Genomic DNA, 18,113 nt, shown 5'->3' with positions numbered 1-18,113 from the left:
GGGGCAGCGAGGTATCTACTGCTATGCACCTAGTTACCACTCTCAATCAGCCTACGGCGTCTCCCAAAGAGTCTTTCATAATGAGGTGGTGAGGTATCCACTACTATGCACCTAGTTACCACTCTCACACTGAGCCTACGGCGTCTCCCCAAGAGTCTTTCAGAATGGGGTGGTGAGGTATCTACTACTATGCACCTAGTTACCACTCTCACACTGAGCCTACGGCATCTCCCCAAGAGTCTTTCAGAATGGGGTGGTGAGGTATCTACCACTATGCACCTAGTTACCACTCTCACACTGAGCCTACGGTGTCTACCCAAGAGTCTTTCAGAATGGGGTGGTGAGGTATCTACTACTATGCACGTAGTTACCACTCTCACACTGAGCCTACGGTGTCTCCCCAATAGTCTTTCATAATGGGGTGGTGAGGTATCTACTACTATGCACCTAGTTACCACTCTCACACTGAGCCTACGGCGTCTCCCCAAGACTCTTTCAGAATGGGGTGGTGAGGTATCTACTACTATGCACGTAGTTACCACTCTCACACTGAGCCTACGGTGTCTCCCCAAGAGTCTTTCAGAATGGGGTGGTGAGGTATCTGCTACTATGCACCTTGTTACCACTCTCACACTGATCCTACGGTGTCTCCCCAATAGTCTTTCATAATGGGGTGGTGAGGTATCTACTACTATGCACCTGTTGACTCGTATGCTTCAGCGATGCATTACTCAACTGGTTCACTATAAAGGCAGAGTATGGACAGCTTATGTGGTTGAGGGTTGGGACCAGTGGTTACCTTAGAGGTTTGACCACCCCACGCCAAGTGCGCTCAACATGTGGGCAGCCAGGACCCACGTCAACTCCCTTTGGTGCTAGCACAGTCCTGGCCTTTGGTAGAGTGGACTACCTGCTCACCCACAAGACTGCTGGTGCTGCAAGGTTTTGTGCAGTGGTATGCACACTCCACCTATCCAGGCTCGCCCAGGAACTTAGAAGCTCCTTTTCCTGGAAGCCAGGGAATTTCAGGTCTGGTTGGCTCCAAAGCCAGGCACGTTTAATTTTCAATGGAGAAATCTCCTGCAATCTGGAGGCTGCAGGCTCTTTGAAATCCGTGCAAATTAATAATTTACAGCCCTAGAGCACACGCCCCCTCCTGATGCAGTCTCCAATCTGCAAAGGAGCTGTAAAGGTAAGGGATTGTAGGTCAGAGCCACTGCTGAGAAACACCAGAGCCTCCTCTGCTGGAGAGCTCTCATCACAGCGCTGACTCTGGACTCAGCCAGCTCACCGCCTGCTGCCCGCAGAGCAGCGCTGTGTGAGCCCTGCCAACCAGGAACAAAGGCAGTCCCACGGACTGATGACACTGTTCACCAGCCCCTGCTGTAGCAGAGAATCAAAGATTTCTCAGAAGAGAGAAATCACACACCAGCCACAAGGGCAGGGGTGCAGCGCAGGAATGAAGCATGACACTTGTATAGGTCAGCAGGGCCGGGTGGGCCATTGTGTCACTGGCATTTTCCCAGGGGAACGGAGGCTTTGGAGGCTGCTTTCAAAGTACGATGGACGATGGGCTTCCATGACCCAAACATGTCCTGTTGTAATCATGGCCCCCTGCAGTGTGACCACTGTTTGGACATTTTGGCCAGAGCTGTTATGATTTGTTTTTGGTCCTGTGAACTTTGAGTAAGGCGTAGTACTTAGCTCACAGAAGACAAAGGATCTTATTGAAGCGCACTTCTGGCTCACCAATACTAGCCAACACAAATATCCGCCTCTGCCAGTCGGGTGAGGAGAAATTAATGAGGTTATAGACTTACTCCATTATCAAATTAATTTCGAGTTTAAAGAAATATAAACAGATAAACCCATGTAAAAGAAGAATTAATAATGGAACCTATGTAAAGGGCATCTGATTTCTAATAAGGGAAAAGGCAATAGAGGTTTACTCTTTTGAGGGAAGTGAAAAGGAGGGTGCCTACATCAATAAATATATTATTGTCCCACTAAAGTCCCTTTGCATGCGTTTGCAGAGGGACGGGGCCGAGAGCAGGCTGATTTGTGAATAGCATGGGCATCTTTAAGAGCGAGCTTGGGCTGGATGGAACAGATACCTTTGTACTTATTTATCTTCCGTCCATTGACGATAGTCTCAAGGACGCTTGCATGGGCTGTGATACCTTGAGAGAGTGAGCAGTCGAGGGGCTTTGAAATTCCTCAAAAGTTCTAAACCTGTCAAAACACGATGCTAGACTGAGCATGTCATACGCTCGTCGACCGGGACGACTCGGTGATGGATTCTCCAGTGGAAATCAGTGGCTCTGATTCTCAAAAGCCTTTATGAGTGCAGAAGTAATACTGCAGGAATGCTCTTATACGTCTGAATCGGCCCTGAAATGTCCAATTCCCTATTAGTCAAAGTGCAAAGAGGGCATAGCCCTTCCTATTGGCACTGATCATATATGAATATTGCCTGAATACTCCCACTTTAGATGTTTTGGGGCCAATTCATGTAGGCATGTAAGAGTACATACAAGAGTAGGACAGGAGTAATACTTTACATCCTCCAAGATGTCTTTATGAAAAGCCCAATTATGTGCACGTTCTTTGTTTGCAGACTCTTTTTCACCATAAAAGTTCATCTGCAGACTTTCAGAGCTGCAATATATGGAATTACAAAATCCTCAGCTCTCATTGCTAAACATTCAATTCACCTTACCAACGTGGTGTTGCCCACACCAGCAGTACACCAGCAGTACAGTTGTTGCGCGCACCAGCAGTACACCAGCAGTACCGTTGTTGCGCACACCAGCAGTACACCAGCAGTACAGTTGTTGCACACACCAGCAGTACACCAGCAGTACAGTTGTTGCACACACCAGCAGTACACCAGCAGTACCGTTGTTGCGCACGCCAGTAGTACACCAGCAGTACCGTTGTTGCACACACCAGCAGTACCGTTGTTGCACACACCAGCAGTACACCAGCAGTACAGTTGTTGCACACACCAGCAGTACAACAGCAGTACCGTTGTTGCGCACGCCAGTAGTACACCAGCAGTACCGTTGTTGCACACACCAGCAGTACCGTTGTTGCGCACACCAGCAGTACACCAGCAGTACAGTTGTTGCACACACCAGCAGTACACCAGCAGTACAGTTGTTGCACACACCAGCAGTACACCAGCAGTACCGTTGTTGCGCACGCCAGTAGTACACCAGCAGTACCGTTGTTGCACACACCAGCAGTACCGTTGTTGCACACACCAGCAGTACACCAGCAGTACAGTTGTTGCGCACACCAGCAGTACCGTTGTTGCACACACCAGCAGTACACCAGCAGTACCGTTGTTGCACACACAAGCAGTACAGTTGTTGCGCACACCAGCAGTACCGTTGTTGCACACACCAGCAGTACACCAGCAGTACAGTTGTTGCGCACACCAGCAGTACAGTTGTTGCGCACACCAGCACTATACCAGCAGTACAGTTGTTGCGCACACCAGCAGTACAGCACTCTGCTTCTCCTTTATCCAGCAGGCGCAGTGCCTTAATAATGGGATTCTTGGCACTGGGAAGTTGTTCTCCTAGGCTTTATGTCCAGAATCCTGTATTTTCCTCCTTTCACCTTTTGTCCAAGGAGTTGAGCGCTACAGTAAAAGCTGCTTCTCTATAGGTCTTCAAGCACTATAGCATAATGCAAGTAGAGTTCAAATTCAGAGGCCGGGAGGGGGGGGGGGGTTAGGGGAGCAGACCACTCCATTGTTTTAGGGGATCTGAGAGTTGTTGTCTATGGGCCCATGGGCACATTGTTTAAAAAGAACGCTTCTTTATACGTGATTAAATAACCCAAGGATGGCACAGTTTAGAAATGACACAGCTTGTCATTGGAAATCTAAGCGGGGTCTGTAATCCTTGCTCGTGATAAGGAGTCTGCATAACAGGTGAATCCTACTTGGCAGGAAGAAAGACTCTTTGGTCCCTGAAGGCTGTCGGCCATGTTCTGATTGGTTGATTGTATTGTACTCAAACTGCACTGTTCCCTTCCTGGGCTGTCAGCGCACCAGTCAACCACAGGAAGAAGCAAAACACCCCCATTGAAGAGGAACAAAGGCATCCTTTCAAACCTTGTATTAAAAGGCAGCCATTAACCACATGGTACTGGATAAAAAGGGCTACCATATAAAATTGCAGTCTATATTAGCTGTTAAGAAACATATTTTAGATTTATTTCATTTTAGTCATTGGTTATACTTGTTCATCTAGGTTTAAAAAGAACATAACATGACATGTGTATTTGTAATGCGCACGTTCACCCAAAGGTATCTTGGCGCTGAATAACAGATGTTTATTGTTACCCAACTCAACGTACTCGTTTCATTGACCTCAGAAGGGTGAAAGGCAGAGTGGATCTGCCGGGATTTGAACCTGTGATCAAGAGGTAGAACACAGACCCCTACCATGGATGCATTAGTCCACTAAGCCACCAACCAAAGTACCGCTCCTAGAGGCAATTTTGGTGGACAACTATGTGTGAAGAAAATATAACATAAAGTAACATCACAGTAAATAGCATAGCATAATATAACACAGCGTAGCAGAACAACATAAAACAACCCTTGGCTGCCACCTTTTAAACAGGCAGCGGGGACTACAAAGTGTCATGGGTCTCCAAGCCAAAGATGCCACTGCCAGACATTCAAGTTTCGAACCCTAGGAACATGTTTCCTATGCAAGGGACAGTATCAACATGGTTGTTCAGATTGAAATAAGAACACTAGTATTGAAAGGGGGAGGTTTTACCCAATGAGGAATGCTTTTGTGCATGTGCTTTGCTCACGGCTGTGTTACAGTTTAAGGAGGAAACAGCGCCATGTCTATTACAGCTTTGCAGTGAAATCGCCTGAAGTAGATTCCTAGCCTGTTTGGCTTACATACATACATGCAGACATATACATATACCAGTTATATTTCTTTTGTGCCCCAGGAATAACAATGACTAGCAATGGTCAGAAATAGGTGAGTCCAAAGTTTAAATTTCACCCATAAGATGAGTGATGTTGGCAAAAATCACCCTTGGAGAAGATCGAGGAAGATTCCCCACCACCTGCGAAACAACGCTCAACCAGCAGTAATGACTGCTTACCGCAAGATAGGACTCTGCCCAACTTACCCAAGATCGACCGGGGTGCACGGGTCCTGGGTAGCGATGATGCGGAATGTATGGTCGGGTATCCGGGGCTCTCCGGGAAAGGGGTGGTTGGGGGATATAACTCTGTCAAGAAGACACTGTGGGGTTACAGGACTCTGGTCCGTCAATCTTCCCAGGGAGGAGTGGATTTGAGCTCTAAAAGGAGACTGTGGGCCTGATAATGACTTTGGCGGTCTGATGGACTGCCAAACCCACGGTAGCAGTGCGTCTGTCTAACCACCTTGTTACAAATTGGGCAGTCGGACCACAATGGGACCGCTGCTGCCGCCAGGGATCCCTGATCCCTGGCAGTCTTGCAGCGGTCTGAAGCTCCTAATATGCAGGCAGTGCCACTGTGACACCGCCACGCATATTAGGAGTTTCCTCACCGCCACAGTTTTCATGGCATTGAGCCCACCATGAATAGTGTGGCGGTAAGGAGACAGAGGGGGCCCCGCAGGGCCCCCTGTTGCCTCTGCGCCAGGGAATGCATGCAAGGGGGCCCGTGGTGTGCCTCCCTGTTTGCATGCACTCCCAGTTCCTGCAGGGCATAGACTTGGCAGTCCATGCCCTGCAAGAACATGCAATGACGTACCCATTGCAGTGCCTTGCTATGGCTTAGCACCGTTGCGGACTGTCAGAATCCGGCGGGCAGTCTCAATATGGCTTTGGCAGTGTGGCAGCAGGGCGCTGGTGTGGAGACCCCCTGCCACACCGCCAATGGCAGCCGTCCACTCGCTGACCTGAACGGCCGCAGAATGGTTTCCAGTTGCCACTTAAGTCCACTAAATCAATCCCATTTATTGTTTACACTGTGCAAGATTCGCACTTGTCGAACTCTCTAAATTAGAATGAAAATGTTACAAGGTTGTGAGTCAGATGACATCACAATATTGTTTCACACTAGTCAGAGCCAGCAGCCATTAGAGCCCGACGTGGTACTTTGTTGTGGCGAATTACAAGAGGCAGTCAAACCTAGGAGAATTAAAGGACACATTTATTTTGTATTTACTTTACTGAAGGTCTGACACAAATCACTGTTTAAATTTATGTTAGTCTAAGTAGTCTAATGGAAACAAAGCAGGATTACAACACAAGAATTCATTAGGCTCTCACACAACAACACAAAAATCCAGGGCTCGAAACAATATCCGTAACCTCCTAGAGGAGAGTAGGTATATTGGTCATGAAGATGGAAGAAGTATAAAATAATCTGCAAGGTGGACTATAGAAACAGTCACAGAGAGACACAGTGGCATCGCCCAAAAACATCTCACAACATTTTCTAAAGCCCACATTCACCGCGACGGGTATCTTGACGCTGAATAACCGGCACATCAAAGGGCAAAGCATGCTGACAACCGTTGAAAGTTTTTTTACCATCATGGACCTGTGAACCAAATAACTTGGTTCCGAGAATATTAGATGGAACAAAGAAGCTTATTGACAGAAAGAAAGTAATCTTATGGTACAGGGGCTGGTCTTGCAAAGGGCTACGTATGTCACTAGTAGGGATTCTTGGCTCCATAACTTTTAAGCCACCAATTCCTTTCGCCTAGACAATGACAGAGAACTTAAAGTACAAGGATCATAGCTCTTTCTCTCGAATCAATTGTAGTCTCACCAGGCTTACTGATCAAATAGTACGTGTATTCCATTCATGAAGTCTATTACCAGTCAAAAGTGCAACCAGGAGCTCTGTAACAGGACCGGCTAATGCAGCTCCCGGGTGGCACCGCTTGAAAACATCTCCAGGCATTAGTCGAAAGCACTCTATTTTTGAGGAAGTCGATCACCTTTGCCTCACCACGGTATCAAGTAATGTACTTAAACTGCGCTCAAACTTGGAAAGGGCCAACGGAAGTCACCTCTACAGGCCCCATTTACAGTAACGACAATAGCAGGACAGTAGAGTAGCCAGTGTGTCCGGCGCCCTAGTGCAAGGAAGGAATGAAAGGGGCCCTCCGGCTGCTGTTTGAATTCCAAAATACAGCAATAATCAGAGCTCAGTGGGACCCTCAGTCCTATGGTCCTGGTGCCATTGCACCTGCTGTACCAATGTAAGCTACGTCTCTGTAGTGGGATGACTGTCAATAACAGCGACACTTACATTTCTTTGCGTGAGTGGAGATGAACAATGTCATGTGGAATCCTAGATGCCCATGGGAGGTTAGATGATGTGTCAGATGCAAGGCTAATAGAAATGGCACGCAGCACGGGTACAAGGAGTTTCAGAGCCACAGGCAAAATTACATTTTGCCTTTGGGATATTGGTTTCCCCCAGTGTCTCTTTAAAAATGATTTTTAAGGAGGGCACACACTAACCCACAGATAAAACTGGTGGGGCCACCTGCAAAGGGTAAGTGTAAAGTATATCTATCTATCTGTCTATATCAGGGGTCTCCAAACTTTTCTGTAATGAGAGCTAATTCTGATCAGTGAAAATCATCGTGAGCTACTGAACACCAAGCAACTCGCGCATTGTTACCAGACTCCCCCACACTCAGCTTAGTTGACTTTAAGCCTAATGTCCATAGAGCCAGATGCTATGGTTTGAACATTATACTTTGACTAGGCGCACTATGACAGGGCTGCCATGTGGTCTTTGAGAGGTATGAACATGTGTGTGTATGAATGGGATATATGTGTATGGATGACGGAGGGACTGTCAAATGTATTTGTGGCACAGTACATATCTTTTGCCATATGTGGCCCCTTTACATGTATGACTACCAAGAAGAATATTACCTGCTGTTCCTCAATTAAAGGAGAAAATATAGGTGAATCAACAAGAGAGCTGGATTAGACTACATGCACACTGTATGCGAAGTGGGTAATCCTTTTGTTGGATATTAATGCCCTCACACACCCTTTCAGGTGTCATGCTTCATCATCTGGGCTGCTCCTCGTCGGGCCGGCGGTGCAATGCCTAACGGGCTCCCTAAAAAGGGGCACTTTATCGGAGTTCTTTAATCCAACAGCCGTTTGGTGAAGTGCGGGTATGGGGGCCTGGTTAATGTAGATATGGAAAAGTGATTTTAAAACAGGGTTGATAGTACCAGTGTGGGAATTCAATTTTATTCTAAAGGTCTCCTTCCCTGATTAAAAAAGTGTATTTTTGGCACTCAGTAGAGTATAATGTCTCTAATTGGAGTGCTTAAAATTAGTGTTAATGGTCAACATGTTTCTCGCTCAGAGCTCGTGCACTCGCGATTCTTCAGGACCTATGATGACTATCTACAAAAAAAGGGGGGAGGACTATACGGTATTTTAAGTCTCTCAATCACAACAAGTTTGAATGTGAAATAATATCATTTAGCTAAAATACCTGTCATGGTCTGGTGCTACCCTATTTAGTAGGACTGCGGACCACAACAGTACTTGGTGGACTCAGCATGAGCCAAGGATCCTCTAAAAGTAGGTGTCTGCCCCGCTCACGCTGCACTTCTGGACCTACCCGCGCCACCAGATAGTCATCATAGGTCCTGAAGAATCGCGAGTGCACGAGCTCTGAGCGAGAAACATGTTGACGAGGAGCAGCCCAGATGATGAAGCATGACACCTGAAAGGGTGTGTGAGGGCATTAATATCCAACAAACGGATTACCCACTTCGCATACAGTGTGCATGTAGTCTAATCCAGCTCTCTTGTTGATTCACCTATATTTTCTCCTTTAATTGAGGAACAGCAGGTAATATTCTTCTTGGTAGTCTCACTGTTGGGGCACTCTACCTGACTGGACCTCCCACCCCCCTGTGAGCGGAAAAAGCCTCCTTTATCCCCCTTATTTGAAACCCTTTACATGTATAACACAAATGGCAGAACTTTAAAGTGCAGAAAAAGTTTCTGCAAAATGTTCAAAATATGAAACATTTTTCTGCACTTTAAATTTCTCCAACCTAAAATAATGACTGTATTTTTCACTTAGACATATGACCCTGTATTGGGAAAATTAAACTGAAGAGTTAACTCGGTGTTTATGGGTTCCATAAAACTAATCATTTAAATGTTCACCCATTTAAACATGTCACATTTACAAACACCAAGCATCTTGCTCCCAGTCGCCCTTAGACATGGTACCATATTTATAATAGAGAAATACATTTGTTGAGATGGTAGGAATTTTAAATGAATAAATATGCTTAAAAAAACATTAAAACATATTTGGCTTAATTGTAAGTAGAGAAAGACATTAATACTTAGGGGAAGATTACGATGTCGGTCGGAAAGCCTCCATCCGCTAGTAGGACTCCTAACTTTACTACTCCTAAACTGGGAAAAATCCTAACTTTAAGACTTTCGGTATTCACAGAAGGCATTTAGGAGTCCTAAAGTTAGGAGTCATAACTTTACTACTCCTAAACTGAGAAAAATCCTAACTTTAAGACTTTCGGTATTCACAGAAGGCAATTAGGAGTCCTAAAGTTAGGAGTCCTAACTTTACTACTCCTAAACTGAGAAAAATCTTAACTTTAAGACTTTCGGTATTCACAGAAGGCATTTAGGAGTCCTAAAGTTAGGACTCCTAACTTCTGTGAATACCGAAATGAGTAAGTGCCTTCTGTGAATACCAAAATGGTAGTATAGGATTTTGTCTTAAGTTAGTTCTGTGAATCGGGCCCATAGCTTTATTCTCACGCTCCAATATTGAGTCCACAAGGACTTTTATTTAAGAGTTAAATACTCCAGTTCTTCACCTCTGTGACCCAGCCTGGCCCATAAATCTTACTGAGCACTGCTCATTATCAGGCTCTGCTATCTGCAGCGGATGATAATAAGATAAATAAACACAGACTTCCCCTGATGTTAAAAGAAAAATATGAACCTGAGCTTATTTAAAAATGAACTTATGGCTGCGAGCTACTTTGAAGGTGTCTGGGATCTACGGGTAGCTCATGATTGAGAGGTTGGAAACACCTGGGGCCGTATTACATAAGGTGCCCCGGGGGCGCAACGGGCGTTTGCGCCTGTTTTGCGTGTCCCCGGGGCACTTTGGAATTACAGAATGGGACGCAGACACTTATGCATCCCCTTCTATATAGCGCTGGCGCACTTACAGCGTCAGCGCAATCAACAGAGGGTGTTTCCTCATTTGCCATGGGGGGCGCCCTATGCAAATGAGGAAATCCCTTTGACTCTGTGCCCGCGCCATATTACAGATGCGGGCGCAGAGTCATTGAAGCCCTCAGAAGGCACACTGACAGTGTGTCATTTAAAAGGTGGTGCACTGTTAGTGCACCTCCTGAAAGCAGCCCTCTGCAGGGAGTAAATGGGGTCCCATGGACCCCCCAGACATCCCCTTGCAGGCGGGTGCAGTCACTGACTTCACCCATCTGCAAGGGGATGTCTAAACTCCTTTGAAAGTGCAGGCGGGTGCCACCTGCACTGTGAAAACACAGAGCGGCTGCTCCATGTTTTCACATGAAGGGCAGCGCATACACCATAATGGGGCGCATTATCACTATTTGCGCCTGGCGAACCTTTTGAAAGGTGCACCGGGTGCAAACAGTGATAATGTGTGATACGGCCCCTGGTCTGTCTGTCTGTCTGTCTATCTATCTGTCTATCTATCTATCTATCTCTCTATCTATCTATCTCTCTATCTATCTATCTATCTATCTATCTATCTATCTATCTATCTATCTATCTATCTAGCTATCTGCATATATATACATATAAATGTAGATATATGAATATAGCTCGTGCTGCTGGGCAACATGTCTAAATTAATATTGACAAAGCCAATAGATCTTGCATAGGTGAAACCTTTTGGCTTTGCTAATGCTCACTTTCTTTGTTGCCTCTTGGCACATTCAGCAGATATGGTGGGGGTACCCAAATCTGGCCCCCACCTAGCGAGGCAACTTCCTTGCCCTATCAATAAGGACTTTCTCAGGCCCTTTGCAGCACGTTGGTGCTTTCTTGCTGCCATTTGTGGTAGCGCTCTTAGAAAACTGCAGCAATACATTTTCAGCGATCAGCAGTTTATGTACATCGCTGCTGCAAATCCACTGGTTCTGTAAAAGGGGGACAGATGGAGCCCATACCTCCGCTCTGTTTGTCCTACTGCATGGGGTATAATCGCATAGGATAATATTGCATAATTGAAAGATTTGAGGTATGCAAATACACTTGCATCCAGGGGTAAATCCAGTTCAGATTTTTTTCTGAATTACCTACTAACGCTAAAGGAAGGCTTAAATGGCAGTACCCCTGAACAACAGAAAATGTACAGCCGAGACCAGTAAATAAAAAATAATAAAGCACTCGCATGATGTATATTATCACCATAAATCTGCTATAGCAAAGAAGTTATTTATAGCCCATGCCTCAACCCCTGACAGCTAGGTTTAAAACACCAAGCCCACAGGAGTTAACACAGAAAAACACAATAAACTACCAACCCTCCAGAACACCAGGGAATGAAGTGATGTACAACCAATCATGAAAGGTTTCTTGACCAGTGAAGGGGCAGGAGGCTATCGGTTACAGGCAGTTACCATCGCTAAAATAACTACACCTCGCACGATCAGCGGTGGCTCCTCCACTATCGTGGAGGACCGTCGCCCCCCAAAAATGAAGGAGTGAGTTTGTGGAATTTCTCATTTGATATCAGATCCCTCAGAATCTAGCACTGGGCTGAACTAACTGCACTTGGATTTAGAAGGAGATCAGTTTGAGCAAGTGGCACCAGGTCACCTTCCTGGTGGGATTCACATTGTAATAATAATATCCACATTTGTAAAGCGCGAACAATCACCCATAAGGGTCTCTAGGCGCTGGGGGCCATCGGGAAGATTAAGAAAGCTATTGCCCAGAGTCACATGGTGCTGGGCTAATCTGCCGCCGGCGCCAGGGATCAAACCGTGATCCCCAGATTCCGGAGTCAGTCGCCCTGGCCGCGGCGCCACACCTCTTCCCATTGTAGCTGAGTCAAGACGAGCACCGGGGCAAAGACGACAAGTGCGGTCCCGGTGGCCACGGGGGCAGCATCTTCTCCCATCAACATAATCAAATGACCAGAGCCAGACCGAGTGACCTGGAGTCCTTTGAGGCAACTTGCTGTTTGACTTTACAAAGATGTCACATTTGTACTCAAACTGTTTACATCTGTTTTAAATAGATCCACATGGCCTGTGCCAGCTCTGAATACTGTGAAAAAATACAAAATACATCAATTTAAAAACCTGAACTTGAGAGACAGACACTAGAATGAAGATGACTTCTGTCCCAGTCAAACATGTTGAAAAAAAACTCCCTTGCATTAAACAAACAAGAGATTGAACCTCTGCGGTTCCACCACGCCAGAAACTGCTGCCTGCCTAAAAGTTACGTGTAGGTCAAATGTGACCCCCTCAACAGGCACACACTAACAGCCTTTTAGGCAAAACCACTTTAGATCCTGGGATTTGCAGTTTGAGCCAAGTACATGTATAGGCCTGAAACTCCCAGCATGCAAAGCAATGCCGGCTACTGTAAAATCAGCACTGGTATCTGGTGACTCATGGAAAACATGAGGGTTAAAGGCAGCTGTAAAATCAACTCCAGTAACTGAACTGTTTTTGAAGGAAACTTGAGTTGTTCGGTGCCAGGGGTGAGTAGCATGTCAAAGGCTGGATTTATGCTTTGCATTCTGAAAGATGCTGTTTTTCTTTTCACATTACAACAAAATGCCAGCAGAGCCACTATGCTAAAGGCAACACAGGGTTAAAGATGCCAAATACGCCTACCACAAGGCACATTGGTGTTCCTGTAAACACTACCACAGCAGAGCAGATAAAAAAAGACCATGTAAAAAGCAGTGCAGAGTGAGCCACTCTGATGTATTTGAAGCACAGAATATTGGATATAAAATATATCTACAGCCCCTTCTCCATAAAAACCTCCTCTGGCCTCCCCCATCAAACTCACAAAACATCATTTGTGACTCATGCGCCAGACAGAGCCACGATGTCGCTCACCACTGACCACACAGCTCCACAAACCAGATCCGACCCAGGTTTGTTATGAAAACATTGCAAAATACTAGAGGCAGAATGTGTGCTTAGCATCAACAAACCAGTGCAATTTAGATAATTGATCTCTGCACCGAAAACAAAATGTGTACTGCCCAGTCAGACTCAAAACAAATTCTCCCTTCCCTTCCAACAAAAACAGCCACCGTCGACTCTCCAGTGACCTGCCATCCGCACAGCTTCCTTTCATCAGTGGTTCTCTCTCTGGCATCCAGCCCTGAGCCTGATGGCCAAGCAGGGAGTTGTTATTCTAGTTCCACGCCAGCACAAAAAGTGGCAGGGTAGGCACTTCTCTGCAAGTAATGGCACATTGAGAACTAAACTAGGGCCTTGATCCACAAGTACTGAAAAAATGTCACAGCCCATCGAATTTCGGTTCAGCCCGAACTTCAGGTGATCTAAGTTTGTAAATCGACCATATACACCCTAGAGGGTTTATTGCAGCTAAGTGGGCTAAATTCAGCACGACTCCTTAACAGAGGAAGACAAAACTCAGAACTTCTAAAATGAAGAGATCAGCCAGGCCTTGGGCTATTTCCTAACAGGAGTGTACATAGTCAGGAGGCCTTTAATGCTTCTTATGTTTAAAAAACATTCCAGAGCAATTGCTAAAACCAATGCCAGGTTCAAGAGGAGTTGGATGGAAATAACTTCTATCAGCGGCAAATCCCTTCCTATGGCGGCAGAAAGATCTTGGGCCTAGAAGATAAAACATGTGCAGAGGCAGCGTGGTCTTTCCTTGAAAGAGATTTTCATTCTTGCCCTTTTGCACTCTATGCCATTGAAACCTGTGGCTGCCCTGTACTCTTCTCCTCTTGAAAAGAAATCTCCCTGCTCAGGTCTAAGCGCCCCGCGGGCATCAGCGGCGAAGCTTCTACTTGAAGAATTTACCATGGGATTGAAAACAATTGAGGACTTTAACCTTTCGACTCTAGAGATGGAGAAACAAACTCCTATGGCTTTACCCGGTGGACCCTCAATCTCCCATGAATGCCCATGAAGCAGCAAAGGGTGGTCTCAAGCCCAGACCACACACAGTGGCTGAAGCCCTCAAGAGCTCAAGGTGGAGGCCAGGCCTACACAGCGGCTTCAGATGCCCTGCTGTGGGAGAGAAGAAGCAAATCATCTTATCAAAGAAAGCTTCCTGTGATCTAGGATGGAGGCTTCCATCAGCGAGAAAACCCTGCTCTGACCCCCAAAAGTACACTCTTTGTCTACAGCGTCTACCCCCCTGCTGCTATGTACGCAGAAGATACTAATACATCCCAGAAACACATTTGTTGTGCACGTTGTGTGTGTTCCTGGTGGTACCACAGAATCCCACACCTTACATGTATGTCCCAGAAACGTCCTAAGAATTCATGATCATGCTGCTGTGTATATTCCATAAATTACCTGCTGTGTGCGACACAATTACCCCGTATGTACCAGAATTAATGCCTTTTGTTTATCACATTATCCCCAGTGTATGCAAAAGTATTCCAGTGTATCCCGGAATGGAATTCCTTGGGTGTATATCACTTTATTCCTGGTGTGCACTCTCAGTATATTCTGGAATTATTTCTGGAATTCCTCAGGTATCACAGAATTACCCCGTGTATCCCTTGTATCACTCTAACCCACGATGTGTAGTTCTTCGCCAAAGAATATCCCAAGACTCATCGTCCTGTATATACGTATCACAGGATCACCCTTGTATATAAGGCATTTCAGACTCATGCCCTCATGTATCCCAGAATAATCAACTCCCTGAGCATAAGGGGACCACAGAATCTTCCCTGGATAAGAGAATTGCAAATTGCAATCTCCATGTATGTCAGAATAGTCCCAAAAATAGAATCACACTTCTTGTATATAGACACGAAAGAGTTCACAGAATCACTCTCTGTACTTGGGCACCAGAGAATCATCCCCTGTCTATGAACATCACACAGCCATCTCTTCTACAGGGGCATCGCAGCATCATCACCTGTCTATGGGCATACCAGAACCGTCCCTGTGTATGAGCGTCACCGAAACGTCCCCTTTGTATGAAATTCACAGAATCGTTCACTGTCTATGGGCATCACAGAATCATCTCTTCTATTTGAGAATCACAGAATCATCCCTTCTATTTGGGCATCACAGGATCATCCCTTCTGTTTGGGCATCACAGAATCACCCCTTCTATTTGGGCATCACAGAACCATGCCTGTGTATGAGCATCAGAGAATCGTCTACCTTGTAAGGGATTCACAGAATCATCCCTTGTGATTTGACATCACAGAATCATTCGTTGGGTATGGGCATCACAGAAACGCCCCTATGGGCATGTATAGTGATAAACACATAAAGCATCTGATCCTGCTTACACTTGTAATGTGTGACATGGCTTAATCCTACTTCTGGAGTTTTGTTGAGTTGAGATTCTAACTTGAGAGACAGGCGCAACAGGAGTAAGTGCGGATCCTTCCTGCTCATTTAAGCACGCAACAAACTTGGCGATGATGATGGGATCATCATAATCCACGGTTAACGGGAGTCACACACCATGTATATAGGCATCATTGATTTACACTATTTGTAGGTTCAAAGTAAAGCAATCCGTAAGCCACCACTGAATGTGCAGCTCATGCACTATGCTAACAAGCAATATAGTAGTCACTAATTAAGCTCGCTTACAAAATATCGCAGTATCAGAATATGAATGTACCCCTTTTAAGTAACATGTTGGAGGGTGTGCATTTCTCATAATTACTCATCCGCCATATTATAAAAAGACTTTCTCCCCTCCGCCACATGGCCAAGATTGCAGTTTCCCTCCTGGCGCTATCGCCGACATTGGCAAGGAAAGAGCAAGGGCCTTACAGGATGCTACTACTTGCATTGTGGCGCTCACTTCAGTCTAGTATGACTCTAAAGGGAATATCCTTCTACTTTGTCAATGGTGAACAAGACACATGTTCTCTGCATTCTTCAAGCCATTCATTTGGAAATGTAAGCCCCATCCACCCACTGAGACAGGAGTCCCTGCCTCTGATTCCAGCAAGGGAGGTCAATGACACAGCAATGGGTGTGGTTGTAAAGCAGGCCTTACCCGGACAGGACACCCAACACCAAGTTGAGCATGAAGAAAGATCCAATGATGATCAGGGGGATGAAGTAAAGCCAGTTCCATGTGTTTCCTGCTGCATCATTTGTCTGAAAGAGAGGAAAGAGGGTGCCATGATCAATCTTGAAGCAGCAGAAATAAACCCCAACAACTGAGTAGAAGACTCCCCGCGCTCATGAGCAGAGAGTCACCCCGCATCCCCACAGTCCTCAGTGTACAGCGGAATTCAGTGGAGTTCAGTGAGAGGAAGTGTGGTCAAGTGGTTACAGTGTTCACTGGAGGCATGAGGACTACGTTCAATTTCCCAGCTTCCCCACTTGACAGTAATATGCATTTTTGGGGTGCAAATTGCTTATCTCTGTGTGCTTCTTCTACCTACTCCAGCTCTAATAAAAATCACCCCAACTCAGGCAGTGACAGACCCCTCCTTACCACACATGATCCAAAGGCCGCCTTTACACTCATGATACACAGGCCACTCCTTTATGCCAATAATCCACGTCTCCACTACTTTGGAATGAACCATTCTCAAGCACCAGAATCCACAGATCCTTGCCATCTACTACAATCGATGATGGCCTTTTCTCAGACACCGCACTACTTACCTTCAAGAGAACCCTGGATTCCTACATGATTCACAGAGTGATTCGCCTTTGGTCATCACAGTTTATGGATCAATGCTATCCGTCTCCTACCAGAGACTCTCAATATTCATTTTATTTGTTTAGTTCAAATCTACATCACAGAATTTGTTTTCAAAATTACTCACAGATATTTGACATTTTGGATATTAACTGTAGTTTTTGGATATGCATCTAACATTTTCTACAGATTTCCTATCTGTCAGAAGTCCACGGATGGCAGGGGAACTGATTGGCCTCCTGATCCCACTGAGACATTTAACGAAGTACTGTTGCCTTATATGCAGGCTGGTGTGGAGCCCTTTAAGGGAAGTCCATCGGAGGAGTCCCCAGAGGCATGGCCTATGACGTTTCCCATGGCTGACCTATCAGAAGATCCGCGGAACGGAACAAGAGAAGAAGAGCACCCGGACGTATGCGGAAGGTGAATCTCGGTCGAGAAAAGAGCCAGACCCAAAAGTGTAGAGGTTGCAGAAAGCCGAAGAACTGAAGAGAGATGAGAGAGGAGGCGCTATCCCTGACAAAAACGTCAAGCCAGGAGGCCAACGAGATCGCATTCCGCCCGCCACCATCCAGGAGGAGGGTGGCTTAACAAGGTATGGGCAAAACTTCAGGGATTTCCAGGGCACGGGTAGGGGAGGGCGGTCATTGAGAAGGAGGTCACAATAGGGTCCACACGGTGTTGGTGTCTTGGTGTTTCGTCCCTCACTCCCGCTACCCTGCGTCAGGAAGTGTTTGCCCCCCCCCCCCCCACACTGATCCTGTTATATTTTTCTTTCAGTTTTGGGTTCGGTCATTTTCCGGTAACGGGACCTCGGAAGTACGGTGGAGCCAGGAGGGCCTCCCCCCCCCCCCCCTTCCTCTGGGAGACAGCTGGTGAAAAAGGGAGCAGCCCCAACCAGGAGGACCCTCGTGTACTGGACTGTAAAACGATATACAATAAAGAAACAGTATAGCGCCATATTCTTAGTCTCGCTGGTGTTTGGTGCTCCTACGGGCACCCGCTCCGTTACACTATCTTTATCTGCATTTTCAGGGAGATCGAAAGTGGCCATAAGGAATAGAAAGGATGGATCGATGGCAGGACGAAACAGAAAGGGCTCTGGCAGCAATCATCTTAAGGAAGCAACACTGAGGGCACTGACTGAGGTACTCATATTTAGGTCTGGCTTGGAG

General features: G+C 46.1%; 1 protein-coding gene across 1 annotated transcript in view; it reads right to left on the bottom strand.

The window, feature by feature from the left end:
• Nucleotides 1-18,113, bottom strand: part of CACNA1B (calcium voltage-gated channel subunit alpha1 B) — a 1,044,174-nt gene that overhangs the window by 380,098 nt on the left and 645,963 nt on the right. Inside the window, exon 7 of the mRNA XM_085611669.1 lies at nt 16,282-16,385. Coding sequence (XP_085467795.1) covers nt 16,282-16,385 — 104 coding nt within the window. The remainder of the gene's footprint in view (nt 1-16,281; nt 16,386-18,113) is intronic.

Source organism: Triturus cristatus, chromosome 1_2 (assembly GCF_964204655.1).
Source record: "Triturus cristatus chromosome 1_2, aTriCri1.1, whole genome shotgun sequence".
Classification (NCBI taxonomy): Eukaryota; Metazoa; Chordata; class Amphibia; order Caudata; family Salamandridae; genus Triturus; species Triturus cristatus.
The sequence above is the reverse complement of the archived record's forward strand: the minus strand, read 5'-3'. Positions and strand labels throughout refer to the sequence as shown.